Source organism: Gossypium arboreum, chromosome 7 (assembly GCF_025698485.1).
Source record: "Gossypium arboreum isolate Shixiya-1 chromosome 7, ASM2569848v2, whole genome shotgun sequence".
Taxonomy (NCBI): domain Eukaryota; kingdom Viridiplantae; phylum Streptophyta; class Magnoliopsida; order Malvales; family Malvaceae; genus Gossypium; species Gossypium arboreum.
The window spans coordinates 101859735-101873738 of NC_069076.1; the positions used below are offsets into that span (position 1 = coordinate 101859735).

The 14004-nt window shown below is 30.7% G+C and overlaps 2 protein-coding genes across 4 annotated transcripts; both read right to left on the reverse strand.

Moving 5' to 3' along the window:
* On the reverse strand, positions 1–1668 carry LOC108484100 (peroxidase 46-like). Its single transcript, XM_017787765.2, has 4 exons — positions 1299–1668; positions 984–1163; positions 719–884; positions 1–642 (listed from the first exon to the last, which is right to left on the reverse strand). Exons 1-4 carry the CDS (start codon positions 1533–1535, stop codon positions 230–232), a joined length of 996 nt encoding a protein of 331 aa, XP_017643254.1. The 5' UTR covers positions 1536–1668; the 3' UTR covers positions 1–229.
* Positions 1669–4774: 3106 nt separating this feature from the next.
* Positions 4775–8651, reverse strand: LOC108477428 (monogalactosyldiacylglycerol synthase, chloroplastic-like). 3 transcript variants are annotated; one of them, XM_017780003.2, is made up of 8 exons: positions 7915–8645; positions 7511–7683; positions 7141–7302; positions 6918–7059; positions 6387–6611; positions 6077–6139; positions 5921–5995; positions 4775–5214 (listed from the first exon to the last, which is right to left on the reverse strand). In XM_017780003.2, the coding sequence occupies exons 1-8, from the start codon at positions 8434–8436 to the stop codon at positions 4978–4980; spliced, it is 1599 nt and encodes a 532-aa protein (XP_017635492.1). In that variant the 5' UTR covers positions 8437–8645; the 3' UTR covers positions 4775–4977. The 3 variants fall into 3 exon arrangements, with proteins under 3 accessions (XP_017635492.1, XP_052887245.1, XP_052887246.1); XM_053031286.1 differs by having other exon boundaries at positions 5076–5214; positions 5921–5991; positions 7915–8651; XM_053031285.1 differs by having other exon boundaries at positions 6918–7302.
* Positions 8652–14004: the final 5353 nt, after the last annotated feature.

Consider the following 14004-nt stretch of genomic DNA (forward strand, 5'->3'; position numbering starts at 1 on the left):
TTATTAATTTCATCATCCAACTAGGTCCATTAGATTTCTCCAAAAATATACAAGCTAGAGGACAACATCACAGACAAAATTTACCTGTATATATCAGATGTAATATAGGCATTATTACAAGCTCAAGAGCCTTTATTTGGACAACTAAGTCTGCACTATTAATATCTAAGTCTGCACTACTAATATCATATGTAACATGTATGTCTATATATATAGGATACATCTGCACCTAATTAGCAAATGAACAAGACTGTCGGATTTCCCCTTCATCATCTGTTTTCACTCCAATGGTAGTGAGCTTCAAGAATGAGTCCCTCCAACTCCGGAAAAAGGTTTCTTGGTCATTTGCAAATGCTTCTACTCTTGCACTGGTTCTTTCATCCTCTACAAGAACCGAGTCTGATTGAAATAATCCCTTGTGACCCAATAGATTGATGTAATACTGATTATCAAACGCAAAGGATGTTTCGGGATCATTGTTTACTGTTTTAGACGCGCTTGAACCCAATGGACACTTTTTCATGAGCTCTTTTGCATAGGCCTTGTCTAAGGATGTGTCAATCAAGGTGAGATTTCCCTTGGAGTCCATTTGAAATCGATCACTGAATGCATTACAATGAGCTACTCCTATAGTATGAGCACCTGTAAAAGCAAGCCATTAAAGCAACTTTTGGTTTAGTGTGCTAATGACAATCAAAAGGGGTCTTGAATGAAATACCTGATAGAGTAACAAGGTCATCTAAAGACAAGCCTTTAGAATTGAAGAGCCTTATCATTTCAATCATGGTAAAACTTGTATCTACAATATTGGATCTAACATTTGCAGCATTGGATATTCTCCCATCTCTCCTTCCTGTTGGAATCTCGAATGCAGGTCCACCTGCCTGTTCGAAAACCACAACTATATTTAGTCCCTCAACTGAAGATTGCATTTGCAAGCAGATATGGCAGAGGAAAATGAAGATGAGGATTAGAGATTTTACTGTAACAACTGCATCTCTAGCAGCCAAGGCAACAATATCAGCACAAGAAACGGTCTCTGGACAGAAGATTTCGAGCACACTTTTAGCCGAATCGATAACCGAAAATCCTCCAAGAGAGGTATTTGCTGGATCACTTCTCTCAGTTCCATTTCCTTGTAACAGTACTGATGCATCACAACCCTGAACATGACAGGCAAACTAATACAATCATAATCACGACTTTGGCAAGGATAGTCAAATATTATCCAAGAAGATATAATGCAAGATGCAACTTTCATGGTGATAAGAGGCATTTAACCCAATATTGGAACTGACCTCCACGAAACAGTCGTGGAACAAGAGGCGCAGTAGTTTCCCGGGAATGGTCGGATCAGAAGAGGAAGCTGATCTGACCATGTTGCTGACAATGAGCTCAGCAGTAGGACATGAACTTGCATAGAAGTTGAACGAGAGGCTAGCATGCAAAGGCGAGGCAGCAAAAGAAAACAAAACAAGAATGAGAAGAGTGCAACGATTTGGTGTTGGGCAAGAGACAGTAATCTTCATCTCCATTGAGGCCCTGATTGTCTAGCATAAACTGTATAACTAGTTCTACTCTGGCCTTTTCTCTATAGTTAACGCTGATCTACATTTACTGATACATTTGTTGTAAGAGGTGATCAATAGTCAACTAGCCAAAGGTTGCCATGCCCCATGAATTTACTTTATTTAAACCTGCATTTATGACCTTAGGCTGATGTCAGAGTGGTAGCTGAGTTAAAACTCGTGCATTTAGTTACATTTGGCCAAGCAAACATTTAAAGATCACTTCCAACTTCACCCCATAGTCTCAAAAATAAAGCATGGCTCAGTTCCTGCCCGCCGTTTGCCTTCAAGATAAGAATTTAAAAGATTAGATACTACTAATGGATTATCCGACAAAACAGACCGGGATTTATGCACATTTAAGATCACTTCCAACTTCACCCCATAGTCTTAAATCGCAACCATAATGTTTTTTTTTTTTTTTCTGTTGATTTATTAACTAAACCGAAGTAACGCAATCATCACCATCAACGACCAAGAAGCAAACTCGAGCAAGCAGTGAGAAACACAAGTCATAAATATCTTGACATCAAAAAGCTTGTGACATTTCCAGTTCATTTAACCTAGGAAAGTTCTGCAATTAGTCAAACACCAAAGATAAGTTGAGAGTAAGTAGATAGATTACCAGTCTAAAGAACTGAAGGAAACAAATTACACATGGAAAGTAGGGGCCAAATTCTCATAACATACGACGCCAATATATGTGCTAAAGTGAATTGAATTGAGAGGCTGCAAATTCAAGGGACTAGCTTCAATTTTTTTATTCAACCTTCAAGGACACCCATCTCCTTTGCTGAGAGGCCATCGAGATTGGGGTAGACATCTTCTTCGTTCATGCTCATCTTTGCAAGAGCTCTGGTGGCATCTTCAAGGATCCTCCGTGCTAAAATATTGAATTTACGAAGATTTGAATCCCCAAATCTGTAATAACTAAAAGTTACCCGAATCCAGTGGTTTGGGAAAAGAAGTAACCATATATATCATCCCAATAATACGAAAAAATGTTAGCTTGAACATAAATTGTGGATAGAAATCCACTAGCAAGTAAAAGGAAATTGTGACAATCCTACATTTCTTATCATGCTATGCTACACTACAAGTGCATGATTGTTAAAAAGAAAAGCTATGGCTGGCTTATTCTCTATCTTATGAAGACATTAAGTAAAAATTTCCGAGTTCCACCAGACTTCATAAGTTACTTCTACTCAGCACCTCAAGGCATTGGTCAGAAAATCAAAGATGATTAATTATTGCAGAAGAATACCCCCCCCCCAACCCGAATATTCAACCTCCTGAAATATCAATTTAAAGCTAGAGTCAGTAGAAGGATCTGAAGAAAGCATTGATAAGAACAACATTAGATAATGGCAGCCCAATATCTTAAGCAAGAATCAACACTTTTGTTAAGTCTATGTGCATGTATATAAATGACCATTAGTAGGCACCTCCTATCCCTCACTGAACAGAAATTCATAACGAAAAATATCATATGATTATTGCTTTAGGTGGTCAGAGCTGTTTACTATGGATTGTTCATATATCCACCACCACTAACATTTCACATAGGCCGTAGATTTTAGTTTATTGTGGGAATGTGCTGAATCCTTCAAGAAAAGGAATTGAGCATAAACTTTGCTACCTGAGCTGGGCTAAGAATTAGGGGCAAGTAAAATTCGATTCGATTCGAAAAACTCGATAAAAAATTAAATTTTAAATTAAATAGTTCGAGTTATTTGAGTTAATCAAGTTATTCAGATCAACTTGAATAAAAAATTAAGTTTTTCAGTTTAACTCGAATATGAATTATACAATTCGAGTTATCTAAAAATCCTAATAAAAAAAGAAAAAACCACGTGTTTTTTTTTATAAATGTTTATATTTTCTAAAGTTAAAAGTCAAAACTATTAAGTCAAAAATACGTCGTTTTGATAAATATTTACACATTAAGTTAAAAGACAAAACTATTATATTTTTTTAATGTAGTTAAATAATTTTATACTTCGTCTACTAGTTAAATAATAAGGTTCGTTAACTCGACTCGACTTGACTTGACTTAAAATTTTTTAACTCGATTAGAAAAAATTTAAATTGAGTTTGGTTACTAAAATAGGATTCATCAACTCAACTAACTCAAATTTTTTTGACTTAATTCAACTTGACTCGATCGAATACTCAATCCTAGTAAGGATTACACCAGTCTAATGCATGTGTTAGAAAAATCCCAATGAGTTAAAGCTACCAAAACCAAATAGGTAACTCAGGTTATGTTTTCTTTCGTCATTAGGAAGTGAAAAAGGAACTGCATCTTACCTTCCACACACCAAGTGCTAAAACACACAAATTAAGGACAATGAAGAAGATCTACTCTTTTGCCACCTAATTTAAATGGGTTACAAATATATATGCATCAAGATAAGAAAAAAGAAAAATAGGTTACAAATAAAAATATATATTTAAATTAGGTGGCAATAATATGGAAGCTACATCAGCATTTGATGGGACACATGTGATTTTCGTTACACTTTTAAGGTTGAGTACCAACACAATGATAAAAATGTTACAAATTAATAATGTTAGTGACCAAATCATAAAACGTAAACTTAGCCAAACATAAATGATTATTTTTATAGTTTACCCTAAATTTTAAAATATTCTAATTGAGTTTTAAAAGTATCAATTTCATATTAATCATATCATTTTATCACCTAGCCGTCAATTTAGTTATTGAATGTTAATTCAAATCTAACGTGGAATATATTTAAAATACATAGATCAAATTATAAACATGTTTGTACTTTCTACATGAATAATTTGATTTTAATGTATTTAAAAAAAATAGCCAAAATTTTTTTAAAAAGTTATTTTGTTTTAACTTGTCAAATCTATATTGATGATGTAGTAGTTACATATTTATAATTCAATCCACCTATTCAAAATATGCCACAAGCTAAGTTTGAGTTGACATATAAACCCTAAATTGTTGAGTAAACTGATAGAAAATTTTGATTGATACAATATTGATACTTAATTAAAACATTTTGAATTTTAAACATCAATTTAGAATGAGGATTTTTTTATGGTATTAACCCTATTAATATTGATACAAAGATTATCCAGCTCACAATTATTTATTTTTATTTGTTTGAGATAATATCTCAGGCAATGGGTACTTAATTCCTTCCCTTCTACAAGGTTCTCTTTGGAAATTCAGAAAAATGTATGTTAATATTGATACTTTCTCAGCTTGTCATAGCTTGAATCATATTAGTGATTAAGACACAAAAGATATTATTTTCACAGATTACCATAGCAAACTAATGAAATAAGAAAGCCAAGGTAATTGATAATGCAATCAAAAAGGGGAAAATCGTTAGAAAAACTATTTCTTTGTTTAGTTTTTCTAGTGGACCTAACTTGTACAAGAAAATTGGGGTACAAAATTTCTCTGTCTGACCAGCTGATGGAGATCATGGACAATCTTGAATACTGCCTCAGGCCTAGCCAGCCTTAAAGCATTTTCAGACATGGACTTGAGTTCATCTGCTTTGGGACCAAACCACTGGCTTACGATATTGGCTATCTCTTTTGGCGACTTTGAAAATTTCCCACATCCATTTTCCACCACAAATGGAACATTGCCAACTTCCTGTAACATCGGAACCATGATTTTTAACTTATTTGGAAAGAGTTAAAAACCCCATTACAAGATTCTTTTGCACCACTCATATTGAGGTTATAAGCAAAATAGCCTGGTAAATTGTACCAGTAAAACATAGTTTCAACTTCGGTAATTTGCCAATCCTGATAGGAATAGATATCTAGGAGGAAGCAAAGTTGCTTATATACAACTTATAGCATGACCATAATAAGGTAGGACCAGCTAACACAATAATAAGGTATGGCATATAATCATATATACACATACATGTATATATATGGCATTCTAGAATATACAGGGGAAAGTACCTACAAGCCATGTTTTGTGTACTTTTATTTGCTTATACTTCCCTCTTTCTCTAGTTTACTTGCAGCTGATAGGTGAAATCCATAGGGTGCATGAACTTTATAAATTGTAATACCATTTATATTTCAACATGTTTCAGCCTAGTTCAGCTATATATAATGTGGTCAACTTATTAATTTATTATGTTTGACAAATTAGGGAAACTCAAATTAGGCCAGACTATGAACAGAAGTACAATATTTAGACAAATGAAATATAGTCAACACGATAACTCTAAAATAAATCTACCTAAGGAAGATACCTCAATCTCCCTCCCAAAAGCAATCTATATCTAATCTACTTCAGAAAGCTCACAGATAAAAGTGAAAAAGAGAAAGAGAAAACTTACCTGCCCAGCAATGAAATCATTCAGAACTATAGGAAGACCTCGTATCATAGCCTCAGCGATAGTCCCCGGGCCTGCCTATTGAAGCAAGAGTCGTTCAAAATTAAGAAAAAAAGTTTATTACATGCATCCACAGACTATCTGTCACTAGAAAGTTACCTTTGTAATAATGCAGTCGGAAGAACCCATGCATTCCTCCATTTTGGTGACAAATCCCTTGACCTATAAGATTGTGCAATTTCAGAAAAACCAGTTGCCAAATAAAACTTTTCCTTAAATCGCAATGATGATAACACGGTTTGGCATGCTTAATTCACATGGAGATATGATATAGATATTTTTTTACAGTTTAGAATATGTTTATCACGAGTCTCCTCATGGTTCTTGAAAAAGGCATCTGGATAGGATATATACGTAGAAGACTTAGCCGTGCAAAGTTACCATTAAAACTTTGAAGAAAAGTCTATACCTGAACAGGAATTTTCCAATCAATTGAAAGCAATTTGCTAGCAAGCCTTTTGTTGTGGCCACAAATGACAAGGATTTGACCTAATGGCTCCCCAAGATTCTCATCATATAATGCATGTTCAAGTGCACGAGCAGTAGCCTCGATGGGACCCATTCCTTCCCCTCCTCCCATCAACAAAACAGCAGGAAGATCCTCATCCATACCTAATTCTCTCCTCAGCTCAATCTACATTGTCCAAGTATCAAAATTGTCAGTATCATTTGATCCAATATACAACAAAAGATGAAAAGAGATATCTATGGAGATAACAAAGCCGAACAAAATTGCAATAGGACATGAAACAAAACAAGTGATCTAATGGAAACCAGCAAAAAGAACAAGAAAAACTGCAAGATCTGAATACACAATAAGCTTGTTGCAACAAGACTTCTTTCCCTGTGTGCAATAGTTTGAGACAATAGTTTTAATAGAATAAAATTGTTGTAGACAAATGAGAATATAAAAGCTCATTAGTTTGAAAGGTAAACCAACCTTTGGCCGAACAGGCTTCACAAAAGAAGGTCGTATTGGAAGGCCATAAACCTTAATTTGGGATGGTTGAAGTCCAGCTTTCAATGCCCTTTTTGCTACTTTAGCTGATGGGCAATAGCATCTTGTTACAAGCTTATGAAACCTAAAACAACAATAAACATTGCCAAAATTACACCAAGGATAAGTGAATTTTGAAATATGAAAACTAAGATGCAGAACCAACCATGTTGGGTGGCAAGTGCTTAAATCGGTGACCACTGTCGTAAAGACTATCTTCTTCAGTAGACCCTTTGACTTCAGAATACGAAGTGGAACATGTTGCATCAGAGGATGTACACTAATAATAATGTCAGGCTGGTATTTCATCAACCCTTTGGCGACCTCTCTATCATAAGAATATTGAAAAACAGAAAGCCACAGATTAGAGGAATGGCGTAGGAAATCGTATAACTAATTTTTTGTGAGGCTGACATACTAATATTCAATTTCATTCACAAGCAAAGTTCGATCAACAGGATTGAAACAGTCATCAAAAGAAACATGTTGAATGGTGATTAGGTGCAAATCACAGTATAATTGTCATGGATTCTTACCTAGCTATGAATGTTGAAGTTGCAGCAAAATTTGACTGATAAATCACCCGAGGAGCAGTTCCATAATAGGTTAACCTCCACAATGATCCATGTTTGACCAAGAAGTTATAGCTTTTTGGTAATTGATTAAATGGCCAGGGCGTATGATCCGACCACAAATCTGTAACAAACACCTGCAATATGCTACTCTTAACATATAGAGCAAAGGTAAAAACGCGTCCACTAATTATTTTACCACTTGCCAAGTCTAAAATTGGCATATGCCTCCTTGTTTTATGTAGTACAGTTAGTTCTCAAACCAATACTAAACACTGCAAGTAGTGATAAAAGAATTGACTGTTCTTAATTTGTAAAATTTTCCCAATGCCTGCATTTTCTTAGCAGCCAAACAAAAGGAAACTGACCTGATACTCATCCCCAAATTCCTCGTTAAAAGCAGCCTTAATAGCTTCAGCAGAGGCTCTATGACCCCCACCAGTATCACTCATCAAAATCAGAACTTTTTTGGGGGTCTCAGTTTCGACACTATTCAAAGGCAAACCTTCAACCTCAAGAACGCCACCACCACCACCATCTCTCACTCCATTGTTATCCTCAGGACCAACCCGAATAGAAGCAAACCCAATTGGGATTCTATCACAGTGAAACTTAATTGCTCTGTTAAAATCATTCAGGATTCTCCTGACGCTCGAAGAAACGCTGTTTCGAGCACCCAAACTGAGTGAAGCAGCAGCAGCAACTCTGCGCTTTTTCTGAGAAATTGAGTCTCTGAAGCCTGAAAAATACACGTGATTTGGCTTAAATGAACAAAACCCATCAGTGTTTGAGCTGCGAAAGCTCTTGTTGAATGCTAAGTGACCCAATTGAGTGACGAGATCGAAGGCAGCAGGGCCAGATTCTTGGGTAACCGCAGAAGGGTTTTGCATTTTTGAAAAGATTTTTAACCAGGTGAAGAGAAAGAAGTTAAAACAAATGCAATTTAATCCATGGAAGTAGTCGTTATCACGAATAAGAACCAAAATTCGGTTACTTTGAATGAAAAAGATAATGAGCTAGCTAAGAGGCAAAAAGGAAGGTGAAAGTGAGGACATCTAATGGGTATTATTGTAGCCACAGATATAGGATTTAGCTAGTAGATTCCGAGGAAATGCTTTGTTCCTGCTGTTCCTGTTGGGCTAATTTTCTATATGTCCCTGTATTTTTTCATATTTAAAATTTAGTTTCTCTGTTTTAATTTCAAGAATTTGATCTCTTTACCTTTTTGATTTAATGATTAAAGTCAAATTGATAAATTTCTTAAAAAAAATTGGATTATGTGGTTATTAAAAATAAGATTATGTGACATTTTAAAATTAAAAACTAGCTTGCCTAGTCAATTTAAAATTATGTGAAATAAATAAATAAATCTCAACTTTCACTCTACTTCTTTGAAAGAGCATTGAAAAACTTTAAAGTTCTAGGTTCAAAATTGTAAATTTTACAACTGTCAAATCAAATTTTTTTATTTGCTTGTTTAACCTTTCATGTGTGTAATATTTGACATATGAATAATTTTTTTTAAATATCAAAATAATCCCATTTAACGAAAATATTTAATTTTCTTATCGAATTTAATTTAATTATTAAATCAAAAGATTAGAAGGATTAAAATTATTGAAATTAAAAGTAAAATGACTAAATTGTAAGTGTACAAAGAATATAGAGAGTAAAAGTAGAATTAGACCCTCTCTCTATCTGCTTTGGAAAAACAAGTCCCACGCTTATTGGGTTTGTGATGGGTTAGCTCCAGTTCAGTTCGTCCACAAGTTTCGTGATTTGTACTCCTCACCACACTCTCTGAAGTCAGACCCAATTATTATTTCCCTTTTTGCATAAAAAAAACAAGCGTAAACTATTACCAATTATCGATAAAATTTTTTCATCTAATTATGAAAAGTTATTCAATATTATTTTTATGGTAATATGCGGTTAAATGGCTAATAGAAGATAATTCGGCAACCTTTAAAATTTACATAATAACAATTTTAACCTTCAATATTTATGCATTGTATCAGTTTAATCTTGATTCTAAAAAAATTTAATATTTCTACATTGTATTAATTTAATCTTGATTCTAAAAAATTAACCCTCAATATTATTCAACATTTTTGTAGTTTTTGTGTGTGTGTGTGATTTTGAGGGTTAATTTTAAAAGAATAAGAAAAATAAAATTTATTATCTTAGAGTTTTAGGTGTTTCTATTTTTGGTATAATTCGATTAAATTTAGTTGAGAATTTTGTTTTTTTAGCTTTTCAAGTGACTAAATGTTTAAATGCTTAAATGTTGAAGGTTTTTTTTTTTTAGAATTAAGACTAAATTGACACAGTATATAAATGCTGAGGGTTAAAGTTACTATTTTGCCAATTTTAGAAATTGTCCCGTAGACATTTAATTGTTGGTGACCAAAAAAAATAATAAAATAATTAAACGCTTATTTTGTAACTTTTTATAGTTTGGTGACAAAAAAGAAATTCATCAACAGTTGAGTCACTACAAGTGTAGTTTACCCAAAAAATAATTAAAAGAAAAAAAGGGGAATCTGGCTTTTGAGTTTTGATTGTTAAACTGAACATTCAATTTGGGGATTTGACCCATTTAGGTGGCTTTTGGGTTGAAATGGGCTGACCAGTTTTTGTCGAATTTAGAATTTTCTTTATGAGGAGCCGGGGATGTAGTCCTCCAATCTACAAAATTTAATTCAATTTAACAAAATTTTAAGTTAAAAATGCGTTTTAAATTAAAGTATGAGGACTGTTTTGCTTTAAAAATTGTAACCGACTGAGCCTTAGCTTGATTGGTAACGACATTATTGTTAATGTAAGAGAATATAAGTTCAAATACACTGAAACGTATTATCTTCTTATTTAAAAATTTAATTTAGGCGTTATATTAAAAAGAACAGATATACTAAGAATCTTTAATAAAAGTATAAAATACATTTTTCTTTTAATTTATAATTGATATTATTACAATGACCCTTTTATTTTTTCATATTTTTATATCATCTTTAAATAAAAAATTAAAATTACATATTAAAAGATAAAATTCACTAGTGCAAAAATATAAAAAAAATGTTTTTAGCATAAAATATTTTCTTTCACCCATGTCGTGAGTATGATAAAATCTAATATAATATTATTTTATTCTCTTAATTAAGTTTAGTGCCACTAAGTCAACGATATAAATTCAGTTAGAAGATTATAAAATTATATTTTTATAAATAATTCAACAATAGGATAAAAATATTTTATATTTTTAAGTTTTTATATAATATGCTTTAAAAATAACTATTTTAATTTAGTAAAAATCACTATTTTAACAATTACCCTCTTAAAATTAGCACTTTCTATTTACCAACTTTCTATAAAAAAAATCATTTGTTTTAAAAATATACCTTTCTTACAATTTTTCCCACCCACGTGATATAATCTAATTATTACAAAGAAAATAAGAATGATTCATCCACACTTAGCATTGGGTTTATTAGTTATTTGTATCAAGTTATAGAGTAAAGTCGAATATTAAAATATATTTTTAGTCTTTATACATTTTGTACATTTGGAGTTTAATCTTTTTATTTTTCGGATTTAAAACTCGCTTTTAAATTATAAATAGCTACGTAATATTTTAATCAAAAATTAATAATATTAACTATTTGGACTAATCTATAATATTATAAAAACAATGAGATCAAATTATGTCAAAGTTAAAGTTTAAAAATTAAATTTCAAATTTAAGTATAATAAAGGGACTAAAACTGAAATTAACTATTTTTATAATTCAAAGAAAAGAAAAGAAAGCACCATCATGAACGAAGGTCATAACATTTTATTATACTTAGCAAATATAACTTGTTTTAGTCTAAATAAAGTAACAAAATTAATTAGAGGCGTGGACCTAATTGAACATTTTAAATGCTTCAAATAGAGACCTAATTGTTTAAACAACAAAATGCGAGGGACCGAATCTTTGAATTATGCATTATTCATTTCTGCCAGGACAGGTGTTACCATGGCAACAGCATGATAATATATAATTGTAGATATGGTGAGGGATTAAAATGTTAATAATTTTAAACAAACAAAATATAAAACACACTTTCATAATAATATAATTTACTTTATAAAATAAACAATTTTTAATAATTTTCTCACGAAATAGTGCTCGGTTGATTTGTAATATTAACTCAACCAAGTGTTTAAATATATTTATAGATAATATAACTTACTTCATGAAATTAATTATTTTTAATAATTTTCCAATAAAAATTGCAAACAATAGCATTAAAAATTGATTATTCTTATGTTAAAGCTCTTATTAGATATAATACGGGTTCAAATCGTCTAATCCTTACTCTAACCCTCACCTCCACCTCAATATTGTATAAATATATACATATAAATACGAGTTTAGAGAAAATTTTAAATCGACTAAAATATTTAATTAAATAAATTTACTTAATAAAAAGATTATCCCACTAATTATAAATAAGAATTTTGTATCTATCAAAACAGTTTTATTAGCAGAATTTATGTAATAATAAATAAAAATCTTAAGCTTTATGTTGAATAATTTTATATTTAAATTATTATGTTTCCATTAATTAAAAGGTACGAAAAAAAAGTATTATTTTAGTTTTAAATAGTTGATTTTTAACTGTTTATATAATAAATAATTTCATAATTCATATATAAAACTTTATAAATAACACTTTTGATATAATATATTTATATTAATGACATATTATTTATGAATTATTATAATCAATTATTAACTATTAAGAGTAAAAATGAATATATCAATTTTTTATAATTTACACAAATACTTTAATAATTATTAGGAATTTTTGTTAGCATTATATTTAAAGTATCAAAATAATTTATATATTTTAATTATATTTCTTAATTAATATTTTGAATAATTCTATTTTGTATTAATTACATAAAGTAAAGTGATATTCTACATTGAATATGGAATTTAATTATAATTTAGAAAATAAATAATGTTATTAAATTAAAAAAAGTTTGTCAAATTTCCTGAAATTCTCAAAATTCTCATTATATTTATTAAAAATTATTTTAAAATTTTAAAATATAGTTGAAAAATACTTTCATGAAATAGACACAGAGTCCAGGTGGCAAATGAAAACGCTCCTATCAACACATCAGGTGCCATTCTGTAAAAGCGAAAGCTACTTTCCTACAAATTTCGTTTTTCTTCTATGACATACGTAAAAGATAAACCAGTATTACTCATAAGACTGTTCTCTTTTCCTGTTTTTTGGACTTTTTTTTTTTTTACTTTTTTATCAATGATGGATGATCAAGTTTTATAAGTCAAACCTTGGTATAAATATTCAAAACTGATTCCCAAAACAAGGTTTATTTCTTATGTGTCTCTTTGAATTTTCAATGTTAAAAAGTATTCATTTTATATTTTCTAATATCCATCTAAAGCTATAAAATATTATATAATGTTCTTTTAAGAAAATTTATTTACGATCTTATATATTAATTATTGAGTTAATTGAGTTTTAGTTCAATTGGCATAAGTATTATTCCTAATACGGAAGAATATAGATTCAAGTACGTTAAAATATATTATTATCTAATTTATGAGTCGGGAAGAGTAAATATGAATAAAACTGTACATTATTGAAGTTGGTTGAATTATTTTAACATTGAAAATTTATCATTTTTTTTTTGTGAAAAAAATAAAGGAAGTCTAGAGGTGGAGAAAATGCTCTCGCCAATCCCAAGTATGCTCAAATCCACTATATGAACAAATTTCAAAGACTTATCATAAGGGGAGGAAATGATAAAAATTTCTTTTCTAATTAAACTACTAATTTCAAAGAATATTTACATAACCCTAACTCTCTCCCAGTGGCGAAGTCAGAACAATTTTTTAAAAAAGACCGAATGAAATTTTAACTTTTTATAGTTTATATCTTTATAATTTTAAAGAATTAAATCAATTTTTATAATTTAGGAGGAAAGTGCAACTTTATATTTACTAATTTAAAATTTTAAAAATTTTTAAAGGGTCTAAATAATAATTTTTCATTTTAGGGCGGGCCCCATCATTTCTAGCTACGCCTCTGCTCTCTCCCTTTGATTTTGAGTAATTAATTAATCATGGATGTTTCGTGTAATCTACCAGATATTGTAATGTGCTTCTTGACTTTTAATCCAACTCATTTGAAAAAGAGAGAGAGAGAGATTTGATAATGTTAGACACATGAAATTAGAAATTTTGTTTAATAAGCTATGATAAAATTATAAATTTTAGGATTAAAAGAGTTTGAAAAAAATATCATGAATCTTGGAAGGACGAATTTTAATGGATTGTAAAACGAATATGGAGGATACTTTAGTTTCACAAAAATAAAAAATTTAGTTTTTTTATACAATTCTTACTAATACTCACAGCCCTCTAACCCTTATATTACAAG

Excerpts from the sequence above, each read along its gene's own strand:
- LOC108477428 (XM_053031285.1), bottom strand. The coding sequence starts at position 8,436 with ATGCAAAACCCTTCTGCGGTTACCCAAGAATCTGGCCCTGCTGCCTTC. Across the intron at positions 7,303-7,510 it reads ACTTCAACATTCATAGCTAG|AGAGGTCGCCAAAGGGTTGA; the intron begins GTAAGAATCCAT and ends TTCTTATGATAG. Across the intron at positions 5,215-5,920 it reads ATGATTTCATTGCTGGGCAG|GAAGTTGGCAATGTTCCATT; the intron begins GTAAGTTTTCTC and ends CCGATGTTACAG.
- LOC108484100 (XM_017787765.2), bottom strand. The coding sequence starts at position 1,535 with ATGGAGATGAAGATTACTGTCTCTTGCCCAACACCAAATCGTTGCACT. Across the intron at positions 1,164-1,298 it reads TCCACGACTGTTTCGTGGAG|GGTTGTGATGCATCAGTACT; the intron begins GTCAGTTCCAAT and ends TGTCATGTTCAG. Across the intron at positions 885-983 it reads CTAGAGATGCAGTTGTTACA|GCAGGTGGACCTGCATTCGA; the intron begins GTAAAATCTCTA and ends GTTTTCGAACAG.